At 55.3% G+C, this 17,843-nt stretch overlaps 6 protein-coding genes across 6 annotated transcripts; 4 read left to right on the forward strand and 2 right to left on the reverse strand.

Moving 5' to 3' along the window:
• Positions 1 to 68: 68 nt before the first annotated feature.
• Positions 69 to 2,325, forward strand: BO86DRAFT_389185 (BCS1 and AAA domain-containing protein). The gene has a single exon (XM_025672062.1). The coding sequence runs from the start codon at positions 553 to 555 to the stop codon at positions 2,233 to 2,235; it is 1,683 nt and encodes a 560-aa protein (XP_025527785.1). The 5' UTR covers positions 69 to 552; the 3' UTR covers positions 2,236 to 2,325.
• A 477-nt stretch (positions 2,326 to 2,802) lies between these two features.
• Positions 2,803 to 5,317, forward strand: BO86DRAFT_429897 (DUF4246 domain-containing protein). The gene is made up of 2 exons (XM_025675658.1): positions 2,803 to 2,989; positions 3,163 to 5,317. Exon 2 carries the CDS (start codon positions 3,212 to 3,214, stop codon positions 5,231 to 5,233), a length of 2,022 nt encoding a protein of 673 aa, XP_025527786.1. The 5' UTR covers positions 2,803 to 2,989; positions 3,163 to 3,211; the 3' UTR covers positions 5,234 to 5,317.
• A 409-nt stretch (positions 5,318 to 5,726) lies between these two features.
• On the forward strand, positions 5,727 to 6,165 carry BO86DRAFT_90569 (uncharacterized protein). The gene has a single exon (XM_025677780.1). The coding sequence runs from the start codon at positions 5,830 to 5,832 to the stop codon at positions 6,049 to 6,051; it is 222 nt and encodes a 73-aa protein (XP_025527787.1). The 5' UTR covers positions 5,727 to 5,829; the 3' UTR covers positions 6,052 to 6,165.
• Positions 6,166 to 7,797: 1,632 nt separating this feature from the next.
• On the forward strand, positions 7,798 to 8,897 carry BO86DRAFT_399424 (glycoside hydrolase family 43 protein; the record flags this gene model as incomplete). Its single annotated transcript, XM_025673625.1, has 2 exons — positions 7,798 to 8,094; positions 8,229 to 8,897. 2 exons carry the CDS (start codon positions 7,798 to 7,800, stop codon positions 8,895 to 8,897), a joined length of 966 nt encoding a protein of 321 aa, XP_025527788.1.
• A 593-nt stretch (positions 8,898 to 9,490) lies between these two features.
• On the reverse strand, positions 9,491 to 11,033 carry BO86DRAFT_362102 (DUF821 domain protein; the record flags this gene model as incomplete). The annotated part of the gene is made up of 2 exons (XM_025669892.1): positions 10,566 to 11,033; positions 9,491 to 10,441 (listed from the first exon to the last, which is right to left on the reverse strand). Exons 1-2 carry the CDS (start codon positions 10,944 to 10,946, stop codon positions 9,491 to 9,493), a joined length of 1,332 nt encoding a protein of 443 aa, XP_025527789.1. The 5' UTR covers positions 10,947 to 11,033.
• Positions 11,034 to 11,462: 429 nt separating this feature from the next.
• Positions 11,463 to 16,846, reverse strand: BO86DRAFT_90601 (kinesin-3 motor protein uncA). The gene is made up of 2 exons (XM_025677781.1): positions 16,490 to 16,846; positions 11,463 to 16,395 (listed from the first exon to the last, which is right to left on the reverse strand). The coding sequence occupies exons 1-2, from the start codon at positions 16,536 to 16,538 to the stop codon at positions 11,522 to 11,524; spliced, it is 4,923 nt and encodes a 1,640-aa protein (XP_025527790.1). The 5' UTR covers positions 16,539 to 16,846; the 3' UTR covers positions 11,463 to 11,521.
• Positions 16,847 to 17,843: the final 997 nt, after the last annotated feature.

Raw genomic sequence — 17,843 nt, forward strand, 5'->3', positions numbered from 1 at the left:
TGACATCATGTGCAAGACAATGCGGCTGAGCTGAGCCTCCTTCTTGTCTCTTTGTGGCGACCCTTTCCCTCCACTCTCACTGCAGCTTATGAGGCGCCACTGTCGGTGACTCAAGCCTCATTGCCGTCCATCCAGTCAATGTCCTGTCGGCTGGAGTTACACTGATTCGATGAACCAGGGTGCAGCACTGTGGTCTGGAACCAGTCGGCATCCCCTAGCTCGTGGCAGCCTGACACACTGCCATGCTGCCTAGCTGACTATAAGAGCAAGAGACAGCCATAAAGAGTGAATTGTTTTCAGCAAGGTCTCTCTCTCTCTTGTTACCTGCTTCACGGGCCTTTGTCTCTCTCGTTGAGCGCAGCTTTGCCTGCTGCCTGCGGCTCGGTCAAGCTTGAATACAAGGTACTGTACTTGGTTCAGCTTTGGACCTGAGGATCGATTCGATCGTAACACACATGTTATAATTTGTTCCTATAAATCCCCCCTGAATCCCTCTCGCGCATGCTTGGTTTCTGCAACGAGTCATCAACTGCGGCTCCTACACTCATCACCATGAATTCGACCACTCCAATCCCCAATCCCTCCGAAACCGCCAGCCTGGAGGGACTCATCCCCGGGTACGCGTTCATCTCGCGCCTCCTGTTATCATACCTCCATATCGATCTTTCTCTCTATGTCCCGTACATATTCACAGCCATTAGTATCTACTTTGCATCCGATCATATGTCCCACCATGTTCAGAGCCTGTTCCGGAGCCATTTCATGGCCTCAACTGAGGTCCGCATCTACGACGATGTCTACGTTTACCTCATGTTCTGGATTTCGCGGCACCGATGCATGCAGAACGCCAAGCACATCTATGCCAGCACCCAGCTCTCCGTCGATCGGTACTACTACAGCTCGGATGACTCGGGCGACGAATCGGACGAGGAGATCGATGAGGAAGAAATCGCAAGGAGCAGTTTTGACGAGTACTGGAACAAGATGATCACCCGGGACCGCACAAAGCGCCTACGCTTCACCCCGGCGCACGGAGTTCATCGCTTCCGGTACAAGAACCGCCTGATCTTTCTCAATCGCGTTCGCGACCGGTCCACCACCTCCTTGTACCTGCAAGACAACTCGGAACGCCTGATCATCTCGTGCTTCGGACGGGACACTACGCTCCTCAAGCAGCTGCTCGCGGATGCGCAGGCGGCGTATGTTGCACGCGACGGGAACAGCACGGTCATCTACCGTGGTCAGAAGGCGAACGGCCGTACCGACTGGATCCGTTGCATGGCGCGTGCGCCAAGGGCGCTCTCCACCGTCGTGCTGGACCAGACCCAGAAAGATGAGTTTGTCAACGACATCAAGGAATACCTCCATCCGCGGACCAGAAGATGGTACTCCAACCGCGGGATCCCGTACCGACGAGGCTATCTGCTGCACGGGCCCCCGGGGACGGGCAAGACGAGCCTGAGCTTCGCCGCTGCCGGGGTGCTGGGCGTGCCGCTGTACCTGTTGAATCTGAGCTCCAGAAGTCTGGACGAGGACGACCTCATGGGCCTCTTTCACCGACTGCCTCGGCGATGCATCGTTCTCTTGGAGGATGTCGACTGTGCGGGCATGACGCAGAAACGCGGGGCTGATGACCAGGACAAGGATACCATCACCGACACTGCTGCCTCTGCCCGGACGCCGAGAGACCCGGCGGGGGGTGGCCCTCCGGAGAAGCAGGGGATCTCGCTCTCCGGGCTGCTCAACGTCATTGACGGTGTGGCCGCCAGCGAGGGTCGCATTCTTATCATGACTACCAATCATCCGGAGAAGCTGGATGCGGCGCTGCTCCGTCCTGGACGCGTGGATATGAGCATCGGGTTTGGGTATGCGCAGAGCCACGATGTCGAGGAACTCTTTGCGTCCATCTACTCCATGCTGGAGGGTGATTTGCGTTCTGCGGAGACGGGTCGGAGCCTTGAGAAGACCAAGCACCCCATGGTCAACGCGGTAAACGCGGTACAGCCTGTGAATGGGAAGCCACCTCGTGTGATTGCTCCGGGGGATATCTCGAACTTGGCGCGACAGTTTGCACAACAAGTTCCCTCTGGCGAGTTTACTGCTGCAGAGGTTCAGGGATATCTTCTGAACTACAAGAACAACCCTCAAGAGGCGATTGATGGGGTGGAGCAGTGGCTGAAGAGCACGCGCGAGACACGCGAGATGCGTCTTGACAAGTTGCACTCAAGCAAGTAAAGCATGTGGTTGTATATGCTACAATGCTAGTGAAGTGACAAGATAAACAACCTGATCAATAATAGTACTCATTAATCATTTACAATACCCAAGTTTATTCTATTATTCCATTAGCTGGCTGATAGGCTTAGTAGTAGTAGTAGTAGTAGTAGTAGTAGTAGTAGTAGTAGTAGTAGTAGTAGTAGTAGTAGTAGTAGTATTAGTACAGAGATTATATTATATTTACGCTGGTTGGTTGGGTGAGAGGTGAAGGGGACGTCAAGGCCAATAAGTCGCTGCCCCCCCCCCCCGAAGGCGTAGGGAGACCTTGACACAGAGTAAGCAGACCATGCGGGAGATTTCAATTTGGCCGGGGAGCCTAAGCGTCAATGTTTAGCTGAATCTGGTATGGCGGCCCAGTAGTCGCAGCAGTAGGCAGGAAACTACACCTAATATGTGCATCGTGACAGCAATATCAATGGAGCTATCTTTGACAGGGACAGGAGTATTTAAATGCCTCAAATCGTGGGTTTCGGACGGATTCAGGGGTCTTCTATCACATACCCAGGATGTTGTTAACAGTACCCTACCTACCTGTGCCTGCTTGCTCTGGCTGCAACTTCGGCCGCACGTACAGCTTGCTTGGACGATATCTCTCATGATACAATCGCAATTTTCAGTGGTGCCGCTCTGGCATTCGGCTCCAATTATACGGATGCAGCGGACTGTGGCCTCAAGTGCTCGACTGTCGCTGCCTGTCAAACTCACTATTTAAGTGAATGGATCCCCCCCCTCCCGCCTACCCACTTTCCTCCTAATTTGGCCGTTGGACCTCCGGGCTACAACCATGGGCACATACTATCCCTCTCGTCGGCTTCTTGCTTTATTCCGTGACAATCCCATCGCTGACATGAATAACCAAATAATGCCACCCACCTTCGACAACAGTGGCTCGGGCCCCCTGCAAGTCCCGGGCTTCCATAGCATCTTCCTAGAGATGGAGCTCGCCATCGACGAACGCTTTGCGCACGGGACCCAAGAGGACCACAGCAGGCGGCCTGTCAGGCTCACTGCCCCAGAAGTCCAGATGTTGCGGCTCATGGAGCGCATCACGGAGCTTAAGAATTGGGAGCATGAGGTCTTCGATCCCGCGACGCTTGCAAAATGGCGCGCCCAGGCATCCGAGTACGCGCATCTTGATCCGCGAACGGATCAGGATATGGACATGGATCTCGTCACCACCCGATCCTGGCTCTGGTGCGTGGCGGAGCTTCAAGACAGGGCCAGATCGCTGCGTGAGACCGGCCATGTGGTGGTCTTCAATGCCGACTCGGGGGTGTGCAAGGCCGATCGTGTCGTGTCGGAGGCCCTGCGGCAGCAGCTCCAGGACGCGTTTCAGCACCTGCCACAGGGCGATGGGACTCACGATCTGGTGGACCCGTCACTCTACATGCTGATTTACGGTCAGACCAAGGTTCTCAGCCGTGGAGGTCGGGTTCCTCTGGCCACTGACGGCTCGATCTGGGATCCCCTCCCTGCCACCAATGTGGCGCAGACGGATGCTGTGCCGGATCATCCCCCGGGCGAGATTGTTCCGGCATTCAAACTGCCATACTATCTTAACGGGCGCTCGAGGCGTCGACAGTTCTCGTCTTGCTTTCAGTGGTTACCGTGCGAGGTGGAGTTTGCCAATTCCTCTGGGACGGCAGTCCGGATAACCTCATATATTAATAACCTCCACCCAGCAAATATACAGGCATATTCGGCGATTGAGAAACTAATCTCCCTAGCTATTCGGCCTTGGAACGACATCCTTGTAAAGGGTGTTCGCGGGCGCATGCCACGACGTATCCACACTTATGGGGTCACGAACCGGAAACTGCCCCCGATGAATGAAGAGCCCCCGGAAGAAGTGCTCCCGCGGGGATGGAGAGAAGACATCACCCAGCGCTCCTGGACACCAGAGGAATGGGAGCAATATTGTCTTCGGGTGACGGAGTTTCTGCAATATCCAGACGAGGACCCGAAATATCGAGTCTTTGAACCCGAGCCCGATGATCCCCCCCAGACCGAAAACCTGCTCGACTTGATGACGCCGGAAATGTGGGCGTCCCCCACCAGTGTAGAGCGGATTATCCGGGCCAAATGGAGGCGACTTAACTGGTTTCACTACCCTGAGCCAGGGATATCTTTTACGTACGAAGACTGGAAGCTGGGCAAAACCGCGAACCCAATTGTCGGTCCGTGGGAATCTGAGGATAAATGGTTTAAACCGCCGCGCGATCACGAATACTACCAGGTGTCGCTCGAGAACCAGTTCCGGGCCCAGGGACTGCAGATCATTGTGCGGGTATTCAGCATCGACCTGACGCCCGATGCGCCTCGTTATCCTGGGGAGGCCGAGTTTCACGTGGATGGTATGCTCAACGAACACATCGTCGCCACCGCAGCCTATTGCTATAGCGCGGAGAACCTCACTGAGTCTCGCATCTCCTACCAGCAGAACGACCACCTAAGTATTCAAGGCCACCAGGAGGATCCATATTGCATCTATAAGCTCTACGGTCTGCCGCCGTCCCCAGCAGCCGGCGTCGATCCAGGCACTTACAAGCTGCAAACCCTGGGGTCCGTGGCTGTGGTCACCGGCCGCTATCTCCTGTGGTCGAATACCCTGCGATATAAACGCCATCCCTTCTCCCTGCGCGACCCCAATCGCCCCGGCCACCAGCGCTGGGTCGTCCTGTGGCTGGTGGACCCGCACTATCGCATCTGCTCCACGAGAAATGTTCCCCCGCAGCAGCATGAGTGGTGGCGCGACGATGTACTGGCGAACCCGACTCTGCTCTCGACCCTTCCCCGAGAACTGGTCGATATGATCATGAAAGAAACCGGGCCATGGCCGATGAGCCATTCTGAAGCCCTGCGTCACAAACAAAAGTCGGATGAGGAGAGAGAGGAGGCGCTCCGCATCCAGATCGAGGAATTCCCAACATACGGGTTCTGGGATGAGCTGCTATGAGGCTCGACTGATCTTGTTCACCATATATGATGTCGTGCAGCAGCTCTTTGCAAGCCTAAGGAGCCTTTTGAGGTAGATGCTGGCCAACCCATCACTTTTAATCAACAGAAAAGGAAACAGAAGCAGACGAAAACAAAATTCAAAGGCCCCGTGATGAGATAAGAGAGATTAAACAAACAAACCATTATTGCCCCAGTAATCATCATCATCATCATCACCACCACCACCTCCATCAGTTATTATCAGCATAATCATCCTCATCATCATTACCATTATCATGAATACTCTACGACAAGGACTCTCACGCAGCCGCTCCTCCAGATTCTCCCATCCGATACAGCGCATACTGGCTAAGGTATACAGCTCGGGCACGGAATGCAGTCACCATGCCGATGCACTCGCGGCCGTCAATGGCTTGGAGGGCTTGCTTGCATGATAACAGCGATACCGTGGAGATTCCAATTAGCATCCAGTAGAGGAAAGTGGAGAGGTAAGTAAGTACAGTAACTACTTCTGTGCTGCCCCACGCTCCGGGCCGCTCAGGGAGCAAGAAAGCAGCGCAAATTCCGACCTTGGCTGTCAAAATCAAGTGCGAGATGGTTCGCGAGGCAGTCAGCCGAGGCTACTCCAGAAGAAAGAGAAGCCCCTCTCAATTTGCCCTTCTCCTCGTAACCCAACTTCACCATTTTTGTGCAGTGTCACACCCGATTCTACCCACCGTCCATCTCCCCTATGCTACCCTAGTTCACCGGCTGATAACTTTCCACTCGCCGAGCCCGATCGAAAGCGGCCGCGATCGACACACGACTTGCGGATAATTCCCCGCAGCTCCCCTCCCCCCAAATTCCTGAAATGCGGGGAGTGGATATTGATCCATTCACCCGGGTCCGCACATGGAAAAATCGGATTGGAAGATCTTATCTCACACGACTCCATCGTCTGTCCACGGGGTTTGCCCGATCCATGGTCAACTCAAGTCGATCCTCCACTCAAAGGAGGAAAAGCACCCTCCGATATGCCGGATGACCGTTTCCATACTTCGAATATCATTCAGAAAGGCGCAAAGCTGCTGGGCGCTCAGGTGATAAGGCATGGCGATCAGGCAAGGGACACAGCACCGATCCAGGGTCTACCGCCAACATCACTGGATCTGACGTCGACGGTGCAGAAAAGAAGGTTGTCATGCATCGTGAGTCAGCGGACTTGCGGTGTCCTTGAGGCTTTCTGTCTGGAAGGATCTGGATTGATATTGGTTGCTGTTTGCTGGCGACTGACTGCCCGAAATCTTGGCCGAGGAATGCTTGAATGTTTGAGGGCGGAAAAATTTGCCTCTTGACGAAGTCACCTTTTTGCGTTGCCAAGTCTTGGGAGACCATTTAGAGGTATGGACCACACTCCACAGGACAACAGCATCTGGATCAGCGCATCTTGGCCCGGCGGACCCGACGGTGTTAATTGCTGTTGGGCTTTTGAACCTGGCGCTGGTGGTGCACGAGTCAGGCACGAAATGCTGAAGCGGCGGCAGTGGCTGACCTTCCAAGCACGGCGCCTTGCGCCTATCACATACAAGACCACTGTCTGCACGGCACTGTGATTCCAGTCGGTTCAGCAATCATACTGGTTTCTTTTGGAACTTGCAAGATTGGAATTGTTGTGTCGATGCACCTCCAGTATATTCAGCACACACACACACACACACACAAGTTGAAGTGGTATGATCAACTTCCGTCCTACCCCTTGGTGGCTGTCCTTGCATTTTCACCCACTCCTCCCTCTCCTTCGACTGATGCTTTCTTATGGTTTGGCCAGAAGGTTCATACTTTGAGTTTAAATCCATCGACTTCCCTATAGCTGTGGACTAGTATCACGCTTGCGGGAATCATGGGGCTAGGTTGACACTAACTAGAATACAAACATGCGCTTCCTGTTTTCGGGAATTTCCATACCCCAACCAACACCCGCGCTTTGTTTCTGGTCCGCTCGCCCAGACCGACAAGTCGTCGATGAAACGTCAATTGCTCACCCCAGTGGCCGACTGCAGGTCGTGCGCACCGTTTGCTGTCGGTTCGAAAGGGCAGCCTTGCGGCAGTTGCACGGCGATCCTCTCGACCTACCAGCCCGGCAGTCCAGTCACAATCGATCGATCGATTTTGTGGTCAGTTGTGTTGCGCTACTGAGCTCAAGCATGGTCACTAGGCCTGTGGCCCGGTGAGGAGACGGCCGGGGATTTTGTCCCCACAGCCAGATAACTGTTGCCCCTAGACTGGAGCCATGTGTTGCATCCTGACCCCCGACCAAGAAACCCAATCCTGCTTGGTTCTTGAGACGCCCGGTCAAATGATTGATGAATTAGCTCATTATAGCTCAGTCCAGTATAGCCAACTAGAAGTCGTTAACGCAATGGATGGCCCGCCTCGATGCTGAGGATTTCTGCGATATAAAACGGCTCGGGTCCAGTCAATTCCGATGGTGTGCATCGTCTTCTGGTGACTTGCCTGACACTTGGAGTTCCTTCTAAACTGAGCCTGTCCATAATACAGTTGTCAATGCGACTTTCTCACGTCATGCGCTGGCCTCTAGGGCTTCTGCTGGCAGCGACAGCACCGGTTCTGGGTTCTCCTATCGCGCCTCGATCCGCAGGCCCATGGCTTGCCATTGATTCCGACTTCCCCGACCCAGGCTTCGTTCAAGGTGATGATGGGGCGTGGTACGCGTTTGGCACCAACGGTAACGGCAGGACCGTCCAGGTGGCCAGATCCCCTGACTTCGAGTCTTGGACTCTGCTGGATAAGGAAGCCATGCCTACCCTGGCTGGCTGGGAGACAGCCGTGGACCACTGGGCCCCAGATGTAGTACAGCGGGTATGCTCCAGACGTTTTTTTGTTTGCAGGCCGAAGCTGTTGTCAGGGAGGGAGGGGCACAGTAGATGGCCAGCCAGGCCCCCTTTCAGCTTCTACACTCTCTTAGCACCGAGCTAACAGGGAAACCAAAACAGAACGACGGCAAATTCGTCCTCTACTATTCCGGCGAAGCCAAAGACGACCTGCGCCACCACTGCGTCGGGGTCGCCGTCTCCGAAACCACCGACCCGACGGGGCCCTACATCCCCAACCCGACCCCGCTCTCCTGCCGACTGGACCAGGGCGGCTCCATCGACCCGTCGGGCTTCCTCGACCGCGACGGCAGCCGCTACGTGGTGTTCAAGGTGGACGGCAACAGCATCGGCAACGGCGGCGACTGCAACAACGGGATCGCGCCGCTCAAGCCCACGCCGATCCTGCTGCAGAGGGTCGCCGACGACGGGTTCACGCCCGTCGGCGACGCGGTCCAGATCCTCGACCGCGACGACACCGACGGCCCCTTGGTCGAGGCCCCGAACCTGATCCTGCACGGCGACACGTACTTCCTGTTCTACTCGACGCACTGCTACACGGACCCCAAGTACGATGTGCGCTGGGCGACGAGCCCGTCGATCACCGGCCCGTACACCAAGTCCGGCCGGCAGCTGTTCGCCTCGGGCCAGTGGAATCTGACGTCGCCGGGCGGCGGCACGGTGTGCGGGTGCGGGGATCGCATGCTGTTCCATGGGTTTTGTGGGGGGGATAGGCGGTGTACGTATGCGGCGAGGTTGGATATCCAGGGCGAGGATGTCGTTGTTTTGTAGGATGGGGGCTGGATGGGAGCGTGTTCGGAGTTGTATATGTTTATACGGGTTTATAGCTGGATATATCGCGGATTATATACTGTACCGGTACAGTCAGCGTAGCAACAGCGCGGTAATAGTAAGTAGAGTAGACGATCCCGGGGGTGCCCCCCGGACCCCCGTCTTTCTTCCCAGTAGTGGTTAGATATAAAGTGCACATATACAGGGGAAGACCCTAGCCCACAACCATAGATTCCTAATTCGTAACCTCATACCCTCATTACCCAGAACATCAAAACATCAAAACACCATCAACACCAACTACATAAATAGAGTATATACAAGATAAAGTATACCAAGTACCGTATCCCGGGGGTACCCCCCGGACCCCCGTCTTTTTTCCCAGGAGTAGTTGAACACAGAATAATACACCATAAATTTATAACCTCATAATTCATAACCTCATAACCCAAACACCATCAACACCAACCACATACATACACCACATATCATATACAAGATAAACTATACAACCCCGGATCCCGGGGGCCCCCCCCCCGGACCCCCATCATTTCCCCCCCCCCCCACCAGCAAAAACACAAACACAAAGAACCCTACACCCCCAAAACCCAATCCTCAAAAGCCACCGCCCCCTCCCGCCCCTCCACCACAGGCACAAACCCCAGCACCCCACTATACTGCACCACCAACTCGCGCCAATAGCACGCCTCCGCCGCGGGCGTCAGATACCGGTCCCGGAACGTCCGCACCGCCTCGTCGGCGATCCGCTCCGCCGCGTCCGGATGATCAATCAACCACTCCATTTTCCGGTCCAAATCCCCCCACCCCGCCTCCTCCACGAGCACATAGTTCGCCGCCGGATGCGGCGCCGCCACCAGCGCCGCGTGGTGCGCCTCCCGCCACGTCAGCGGGTGCGAGAGCACCACCGACCGGCAGTTGAGGAGGTACTTCCCGCGGCCCGAGAAGCTGCGCCCCTCCGTGTGCGCCAGGAACATGTAGGCGCAGTGCTCGTGCATCGGGACGAACGCCTCCGGCATGCCCCTAACATCAGAAGCAGAACCAGAAGCGGAGGAGGTGGAGTCCCAGTCCAGCGGGTGCACGCTGGCCCAGCTCTTCCCCTGGCTCGCTTTCAGGAGCGTCCCCCGCACGCCCGGGTTGGTCGCCGTGCTGCCGCGCCACAGCAGCTGCTTGCGCTTCTGCGGGAACGGCAGGCCGGATTCGAGGGCCGCGATGCGCTGGCGCAGGGCCGGGTACGGCCCGATCTGCACTTCCGGCCACGACCAGTACCCGAAGTCCGGCATGAGCCAGGTGTGGCGGTGGTGGGGCAGTTTGGTGTAGGACCAGATGGGCGGCGGGGGTGGTGGGCCGGCACCGGGGTTCTGGGGGTGGGGGGAGGGAGGGAGGTAGAAGTCTTCGGTGGTGAGGATGAATTCGAGCGGGGGGGGCGCGGTGGGCGAGGCGGCTAGGGCGCGGTGCAGCGCGTGTAGGGTCGCTTTGGCGCGGCTGAAGGTGAAGGGTTGTGGGGTGTAGGAGAGGATGTAGAGCTTTGCGTACGGGGGTGTGAGGTTAGTTTATTTGGGAGGGGTGGGTGTTTAGCTGGGGGGGGGAGGGGGAGGGGAGGATTGTTGGACGAGAGTGAGGACAAGGAAAAGAAGGGAGGGAACCTACCTGACCATCCGCAATCACCCCCCGCACCATCCCGTCCGCCATCTCGACCTGATCCAACTCCTCGAAGGTGATCGGGTTCTGTGCGCGGGTGGCCGTCGCGTTGTCGATCTCCACGAACAGCTTGGGGAACGCCGCGCGGCATTGCAGCGGCGTCAGGCCGTAGTTGTTGCCGTCGCGCGCCACCTGGAATTCCCAGTCGGTGGTGTTGCTGGCCGGAATTTCCACGTGCTGCGGGGGACAGCCCCCGGGTTGGAGAGACGTCTTCAGCGCATATTGGGCGACCGAGGTGGAGTACTGCGTGCCGAAGATAAGGAAGGTCGAGATGATCAGGGAGAGGACGGCGGCGGTGGCGAGGAGATGCGCTTTGGATATGGTGTACATCCTCAGTTCTAGTGGCGGGAGAGGCGCATTCCTCTTGGGAATTGTCGAATGCGAATGAAGCGCTGTGGTGTGAGGTTGAGACGTGAGACTGTAGATGTCAGTTTGAGACGATGCGATAAGCTCAATGTTGATAGCGCAGATCCCCTCATGATGCAATGGGGTTGTCATGGCAACCTTCGGTTTACTTGCACTACACTCAGTAACTACTCATACTACGGAGTAACATCAAGTCTACGTTCTCCAGACCAGATCTAAGCTTAAAGCCATAATTCCACATCCTACGTATATAATTACGACCGTACGTACCAACTACACTACCCAAAAGGAGGCCAGGAGGCGGTCGCTTCTATGTCGAAATAGTCTCAAGATGTATGTACATGGAGATCACAGGCGCCATCACGGCAAAGTTATTCAGGGGTATCTCAAAATCAATCAGGAAGGGTTGTCACGAGTCTAACGAAAGATGAACACCAGGCCTGCCAATCACTCAAAATGAGAAAGAAAAAGAGACGCAATGCATTACAAAATCGGAGGGGTGGGGACGGGGACAACCGAAAGTCCCTGGAGTCTTACGATCAAGAACCATTCGTCATCGCCCGCGCCCCAGCGTTGCTAAAGTAGCTTTCATCGATCTTCAAGATCCACTCCACCTTCTGCGCTTCCGTGCGGGCCGCAAACAGGAACGTGTTCTGTGACCCATACACCGCAAACACATGCCGGCCCCTCGACGCCCCACGGTCACCCGTCGTTCCTGGCCCGTCGAGAAGCCGTGCAAAATCGGGGGAATGGTCGACTCGCGAGTTGCGCAGGTTGATGGCATTGATCTCGTCCCCGTCCGGGACAGAGTGGACATGCAGGTAAGGTCGGCGAAGCTCAACAAACCGCCGCACCCACTGGCTGTTGGTATCATCCGGGGTAAGTAGGTAACCAGACTTCAAAGAAGATGGATTTTTCGGTAGAGTCTGGATGGTGGCCACAAATCGCGGCTTCAAGGATGCCTCGTCGGAAGTGGAGCTCGAATTCTCATCGTCGCTGGACGAAGGCTGCCGGATCCGAGAAGAGAAAGCCGCCCCGCCGGTAGGAGGCTCGGTGTTGCTCCGAACAAGGATTGCTTCAATCGGGTCGGTTCTCTTCGCCCAGAGATCGATGTATTTCTGGAGAAGTTTCGCATCGCGGTCCGCACCTTTCTGGCTCCGGAGAGGCGTGGAACGTCCACTGCGCATGGGCGATGCCACCAAGCTGTTAGCACTGAGAGCCCCCTTCGCAGCATACAACTCGGCGATGCGTCGCCGCCGTTTGCGCGCAGCAACATAGTCCCGCACAAGCGACACCTTGCGTGGAGACCACGTAGTCAGATACTCCTCGCCTTTGACATAATCATTCTGCGTGTTCATGCGCCACAGGTCTGCAGCCCGCTTGGCAGACACCGGCCGAACAACCAAGGAAAACATGCGAACAGTCGAGTGCACAATACGCGTGGAGTTGAAGAACTGTTTGAACATCGATTGCGGTCGGACATAGGTTCGACCCTGGATCTGGAGAGTCAAGTCAATCTCGAACGGCACTGGGTCCTGCAAGCGTGAAGATATCAGGTCCCACCTCAGGGTCACTTGAACGCGGTACTTATCCGCAGTGACCCGATCCAGAAGCAGAGACCCGTGCAAACTGGAGTCCCATTGGCCAATGATGGTGATATGAGAAGTTCCGTCTGCATTCTCTTTCACACCGGGCTCTTGGATGAACTTCAGTGGAACGTCGGGAGTCTGCAGGTCTTGATCGGGGATTTTACCCCAAGGGTCCAGCAGTCGCACGGACCCCACACGAATGTTGGTCAGATCATCCCAAGGCAGACTCTCAGTTGAGCTGTAGGTCAAGTTCGCCATGATACGACGCTGCAAACCCTGGTGTAGTTGGTATGTGCCTGCGTCAAGGCTGTTGCTTTGAACAACCTCAACCGGAAGGTATTCGCCGGATTCTGCCAACTCGAGGATCTGGACCCGTGCAAAAACATCGTGTCTCTCTTCGGAATAGAACTCTGTTTCGGCAATCCGTGGGGTTTTCCGTTTCTTGGGCGCCGGCTCGGCTGAGTCACGCATGTCGTCCCAGCTGAGAAGTTTATCGAGGTGCATCTGGGTCACACGCGCATAGACGCAAATCTTCAGAGCGGCGCTGCGGGGGCTGGACAATGGCAAGCTCATGCTGTGGACGCTCTCGAATCGCACCGGGGCTTCATCGAATCCACTAATCATCTGCGTCGTAGTGGCACCGCCCTCCTCGGAGATCCCAGGTACGACGAGCTGAGCGTGCACCTCCGAGCCTTCCCATTCGGCAAACCCAACCATATCCCGCATGACAACGTTGAACTTCAACGTAGACGACGGGGCCTGGGCCGAAGATGGCTCCAGAGACAGTCGGATAATGCCGATGACGTTCTGCGTATAAGGTGAGAAAACTTCGACGGAGAAGTCCTGGACTCGAGTTTCGAAGACAGCAGTGAGCGGAATGTCAGCGTCGCCGACAAGCGAGTACTGAGGCGAGCAGGGTTCGGAGAAGGGATTCTCTAACTTGAAATGCTGGATGTAGTCAGGACGGTCGATGTACTGGTGTAGCTGACGCATAGCCTGGACGCGGCGCTGGAGCTTCTCGATGGACCAGAGATGGATCACACATTGCTTAAAGTCGATAACCCGGACGGCTACGCATGGCTTCCTAGCATCGTCCAGAACGACGTCCTCGTCCCCGGAGATACCGTTCAGCACGAGGTCATAAGACGAGGCCATATTGTGCCCATGATCGATGATTGCAAACTGAAATACAGCATTCTTGTCCATGATCTGACTCATGACCTGAGCTTCTTTCAGTAGCGACGCGTATTGCAACACCTTCTCGGCCATGCGAACGTAGCTCTGCTGAGACCAGTGGCGGTAAACTGAGCGTGCAACTTCGAGTTCCCGGGCGTCGAGTTTGGCAAAGCCATTCTCATAGACTTTGGGTACCGGTTGGCCTAGATCCTTCATGTGGGACTCAAATGCTTCCTTTTGTTTCCTCAATTGTTCCTCGAATTCCTCTTTCGCTGTACGCAGGGCTTCCTCCATCCGGGTCTTTTCAGAGCGGAGGTCCTCAACGTCTTGGCCAGATGACGTCTCAGCATTTCTCAGTTTGTCTTGATATTCCTCTTTCTGCCGATCCAGCTGCCGCTGCATGTCCTGGCGCACAGATTGCAGAGTCGCATCGGCTCCACTCTGTGCGTCATCCTCATCGTTGGGACGAGGAGTCCCAGGCATCGTGATGGCAGTATCCAACGAGAAGTTGTCGATAGTACCGTTTGACATGTACTTGTCTCGTACCGGAAAAGAACTGAGCGAGTCAGAGTCCTCCTCGTTCTCCGCCAGGCCCCGGCGCGTGGCCCTGACCTTCTGCACATCCTCAAACAAGGCGTCCAGCTCATCATCAGGCATATGCGAGATGTGATCGGGCCCCAGTACAGCGCTGACGGCTTCACGACGAGCATAGAACCAATCGGATTCCCTGCTGGGCTGCGACGGCATCGGTGAATCGGCCCTACTCGAGTCACCGTCAATCTCCGACCCGGTTTTGCTCACATTGCGGTCATGGGTTTTGTTTGGCGCGGGTGAGCCAAGCTGGCTTGTGGTGACGGTATGGCGCAGCAGACTTTGCTCGACTCTTTCGGCACGGGCTTCTTGCGGATGGTTGAAGCGGAAGATGTGAAAGTCACCCAGAATAATTCGAAACCCACTTTTGAGGCGCTTGGGCTGATCGATGCGCAAGCCGTTCACCATAACGGCGGCGCCTTCAGTGGGGATGATGGTGACAATGTTGTCCACGTTCTCAAACTTACAGTGATCGGCCATGATCTTGGAGCCGTTCAGTCTGATTTCCACATGGCTGCCTTGATCCATATTGCCAACCATAGTGGTTCCTGGTTTGATGTTGTACACAAGGCACTCTGCGAGTAACGGATCGTCACTGAGATTGACCAAGTGAGGCATCTTCTTCGGTGTACTAAGGCCAATGAAGCCTTTCTCTATACTGATACCAAGCTCCTCCAAGGCTGTTTCGCGCTCCTTGTGGATCTGCTCGGTCTTGGCCATTTTCTCCTCCCACGTCTGGTTCAAGTCCTTATAAAGCTTCTCACTCTGATTCAATTGCTCCACAATCTCGGCTTTGCTGACTTTGGTAACTGAGCCATCCGCTTGATGGATCGAAACCATCTGCTTCTCTAGAGGCGTGTCTGGAGGATAAGATTCCTCAGGTGGAATTCCGTCAGCGCCAGCGAGGGTTCCAGCAGCCGCACCTGCCATTGCTGCTACGCCACCACCGAGCTTCGCTCTCAGCTGCGCTAATTCTTCCTTCAGTTCTCTGATCATCCGTGCGTTGGGGTCCTCGTTCACCACTGCGTGGTTCTTGATTCGCTTGGCCGAGTCGGCATACCGTAAAGTACTCAGAGTCTCGTCAAAGTTGATATCGGCAGGTGAGATCGCAGCAATCATCGCCGTCATGGAGTTACCTCCTAAAGAGTCCTTGAGCAGCCATGTGAGGATAGAATCACGATACGGAACCATTGACGCATTCTTCTTCTTTCCAGAAGCCACATCCGCCAGGGCAGCAATGACACGACCGAGGGTGGACAGCGATCGATTGATCTCAGCACCTTCCTTCAACCGCGCGCCGGTGGCTCCCGTCGAATTGGCTCTTTCCGAACCCGCAAGATCGACCAGACTGATTCGAGAGACCTTCTCGGTGTCCATTGAGGTTTCGGCATCGTGGCGCTTCTGCGTGAGGGTCAAGGTGAACACGGCGTGCGATCGACTGGAGGTTTCGTTCATGTTCGTTGCCGCCACCGTACGGGCCTTATTACCCTCGTCCATCAAGTTGTCGATTTCATCGAAGGAGCGCACGACCAGCTTGGCCAGGTCTTCCACGTATGGACCCGTGGACGGGTGCTCGCGGACCTTGAGGTTTCCCTTGTTCGAAGGGTTGAGCAGATCGCGGACTCGCTCGTTGTAGATTTCGAGATAGGACACTTCGACGGTACAGCTAAGGTTTTTGTCCTGCTGGATCGCAGAGATGCGCTCGAACATGGACTGGCAAATCCGAGGGATCACACCATACTCCTTGCCGTAACCCATCATCGAGTACGATTTTCCGGAACCCGTCTGGCCGTAGGCGAAGATGCAGTTGTTGTAGCCCTGGAAGGCATTGTCCAAAAGGGGCACACCCAGATCCCCGAAGAGGTTGTCCTGGCTTGCGTAGTTCGGAGCATTCTTGTCGAAAGACCAATACGACCTGTCGAAGGCGAATGCTTTCGGCCCTTCCACGGCACCTTTCCCACCGGCCTTGCGTAGTTTGTCGTCGGCACCAGGAGGCGGGATGAGAACCGTTTGGTTCCCTTTCATTTGGATAATACATTTTGCGTTTCGATCAAGTTCTAGATAACAAGATGGGCCAGTCAGTCGAAGGTCCAGGTATGTGCGAGTCGACTCCGTCGCATTTGCCCTTGCTGTTTTTCCCTGATCACTCACCTCTGCTGTTGAATGGCCGTACTCGGACCACCACCTTGATATTACCCATCTTGGGCTAATTCCCACCAACGGGGGATCCTGTTTCGGGGTTTCGTTCCGCTTCTTGTCGTTATCGATACAGGGGGGGGTAACAGGGGTTTATTGTTGAACAGTACAAAGCGGGAAACACAAAAGTCGCGAACGCTACAAGGAGCGCCGCCCTATGATGTTTCGCAAGCTGGTGTTTTTTGGCCCGGGTCCGCGGGTGATTTGCTTCTAAGGTCGAGATTCGGGGTATGGAAAGGGGTCACTGGAAAATTGACAGACGAGGCCGAATGTCAACAAAGACGTCATGTATTGTTGCGGGCGGATCGTTTGGCGCGTCTTAGGGGTAGTAGGATCGCAATAAACATGGACGGTCAGCGGAAGGGGACTCGGGAGTCGACTGCAGTGCGACAAGCAGACCGGATCGAAGAGGGATTCACCGAGCAGCGACAGTCTCGAAGATTCGACGAGGGAGAAGGGAGGAGGTGAAGGTGGAGGTATTATTGCATTGATTATCGGATCGAGGTCCGGGGCCGGTAAAACGGATTGGACTGGACTGGCAAAAACGTTTCTTGGGTTCTTCTTCACCTTTCAAGTTGCCCCCCAAGCACAAGCAGCAGCACGGGACGGGGAAAAGCCACACTATGAGACGGGGCGGGTTTCGAGGGCGATCACGTAAGCGTCCCTGTGACACTTCCGGCCAATCATGGCTCGAGCTGGTCTGCCTGGGAGCTTAGTCATTTATCCCTGAGCTTGCCAGCAGTAGGTGGTGTAGTTCGCTCACTCACTTAGTGGTAGGTATTCCATCTTCTCCCATGCATTCATCTGCAGGCACACACTCTTGAATGTGTCCTCTCGACATCATGATTTGCTTTCTCCAACATAAGGTGTCTGATAGATCTGGTGCTTCCAGGATCGTTGCGTTGTAATAGGCCCACGGTGGATTACCCTTTGCTGCAGTTCCACCGGTTCCAGAGATTATCCGCTCTCCACCACTGCAGGGCTTAACTTTAGACTCGGTTGTGAACTAGATAGTAGTTATGATGAATTGGAGGAGTGAAATGAAGTACAGTGATTTCTTCCCTATCAGCATGAATAATAAGATCAAAGGAAAGTCATGGGCGTTGCTCAGCTGCAAGTTGTAGCCACAATTACTCTCACGTGTGCTTGCTCTACGTCATTTGCTCTCCTGTCAATCAACGGTGGTTGTCTGCCCAACCCTTCATAAGTCCTCGGAGTATCTTTTCAAGAACCCCTCCTGACCCATGCGGCCTGGCTACCACACAGCTCTTCATCAGAAGGGGTTTACTGCGGGGTCAGGCTGTCTCTT

This window comes from Aspergillus japonicus (genome assembly GCF_003184785.1).
Source record: "Aspergillus japonicus CBS 114.51 unplaced genomic scaffold BO86scaffold_23, whole genome shotgun sequence".
NCBI lineage: Eukaryota > Fungi > Ascomycota > Eurotiomycetes > Eurotiales > Aspergillaceae > Aspergillus > Aspergillus japonicus.

Coding starts and splice junctions, on each gene's coding strand:
- BO86DRAFT_429897 (XM_025675658.1), top strand. CDS start 3,212: ATGGAGCTCGCCATCGACGAACGCTTTGCGCACGGGACCCAAGAGGAC.
- BO86DRAFT_90601 (XM_025677781.1), bottom strand. CDS start 16,538: ATGGGTAATATCAAGGTGGTGGTCCGAGTACGGCCATTCAACAGCAGA. Junction 16,396..16,489: donor ACGGCCATTCAACAGCAGAG/GTGAGTGATCAG, acceptor CTTGTTATCTAG/AACTTGATCGAAACGCAAAA.
- BO86DRAFT_90569 (XM_025677780.1), top strand. CDS start 5,830: ATGGTTCGCGAGGCAGTCAGCCGAGGCTACTCCAGAAGAAAGAGAAGC.
- BO86DRAFT_389185 (XM_025672062.1), top strand. CDS start 553: ATGAATTCGACCACTCCAATCCCCAATCCCTCCGAAACCGCCAGCCTG.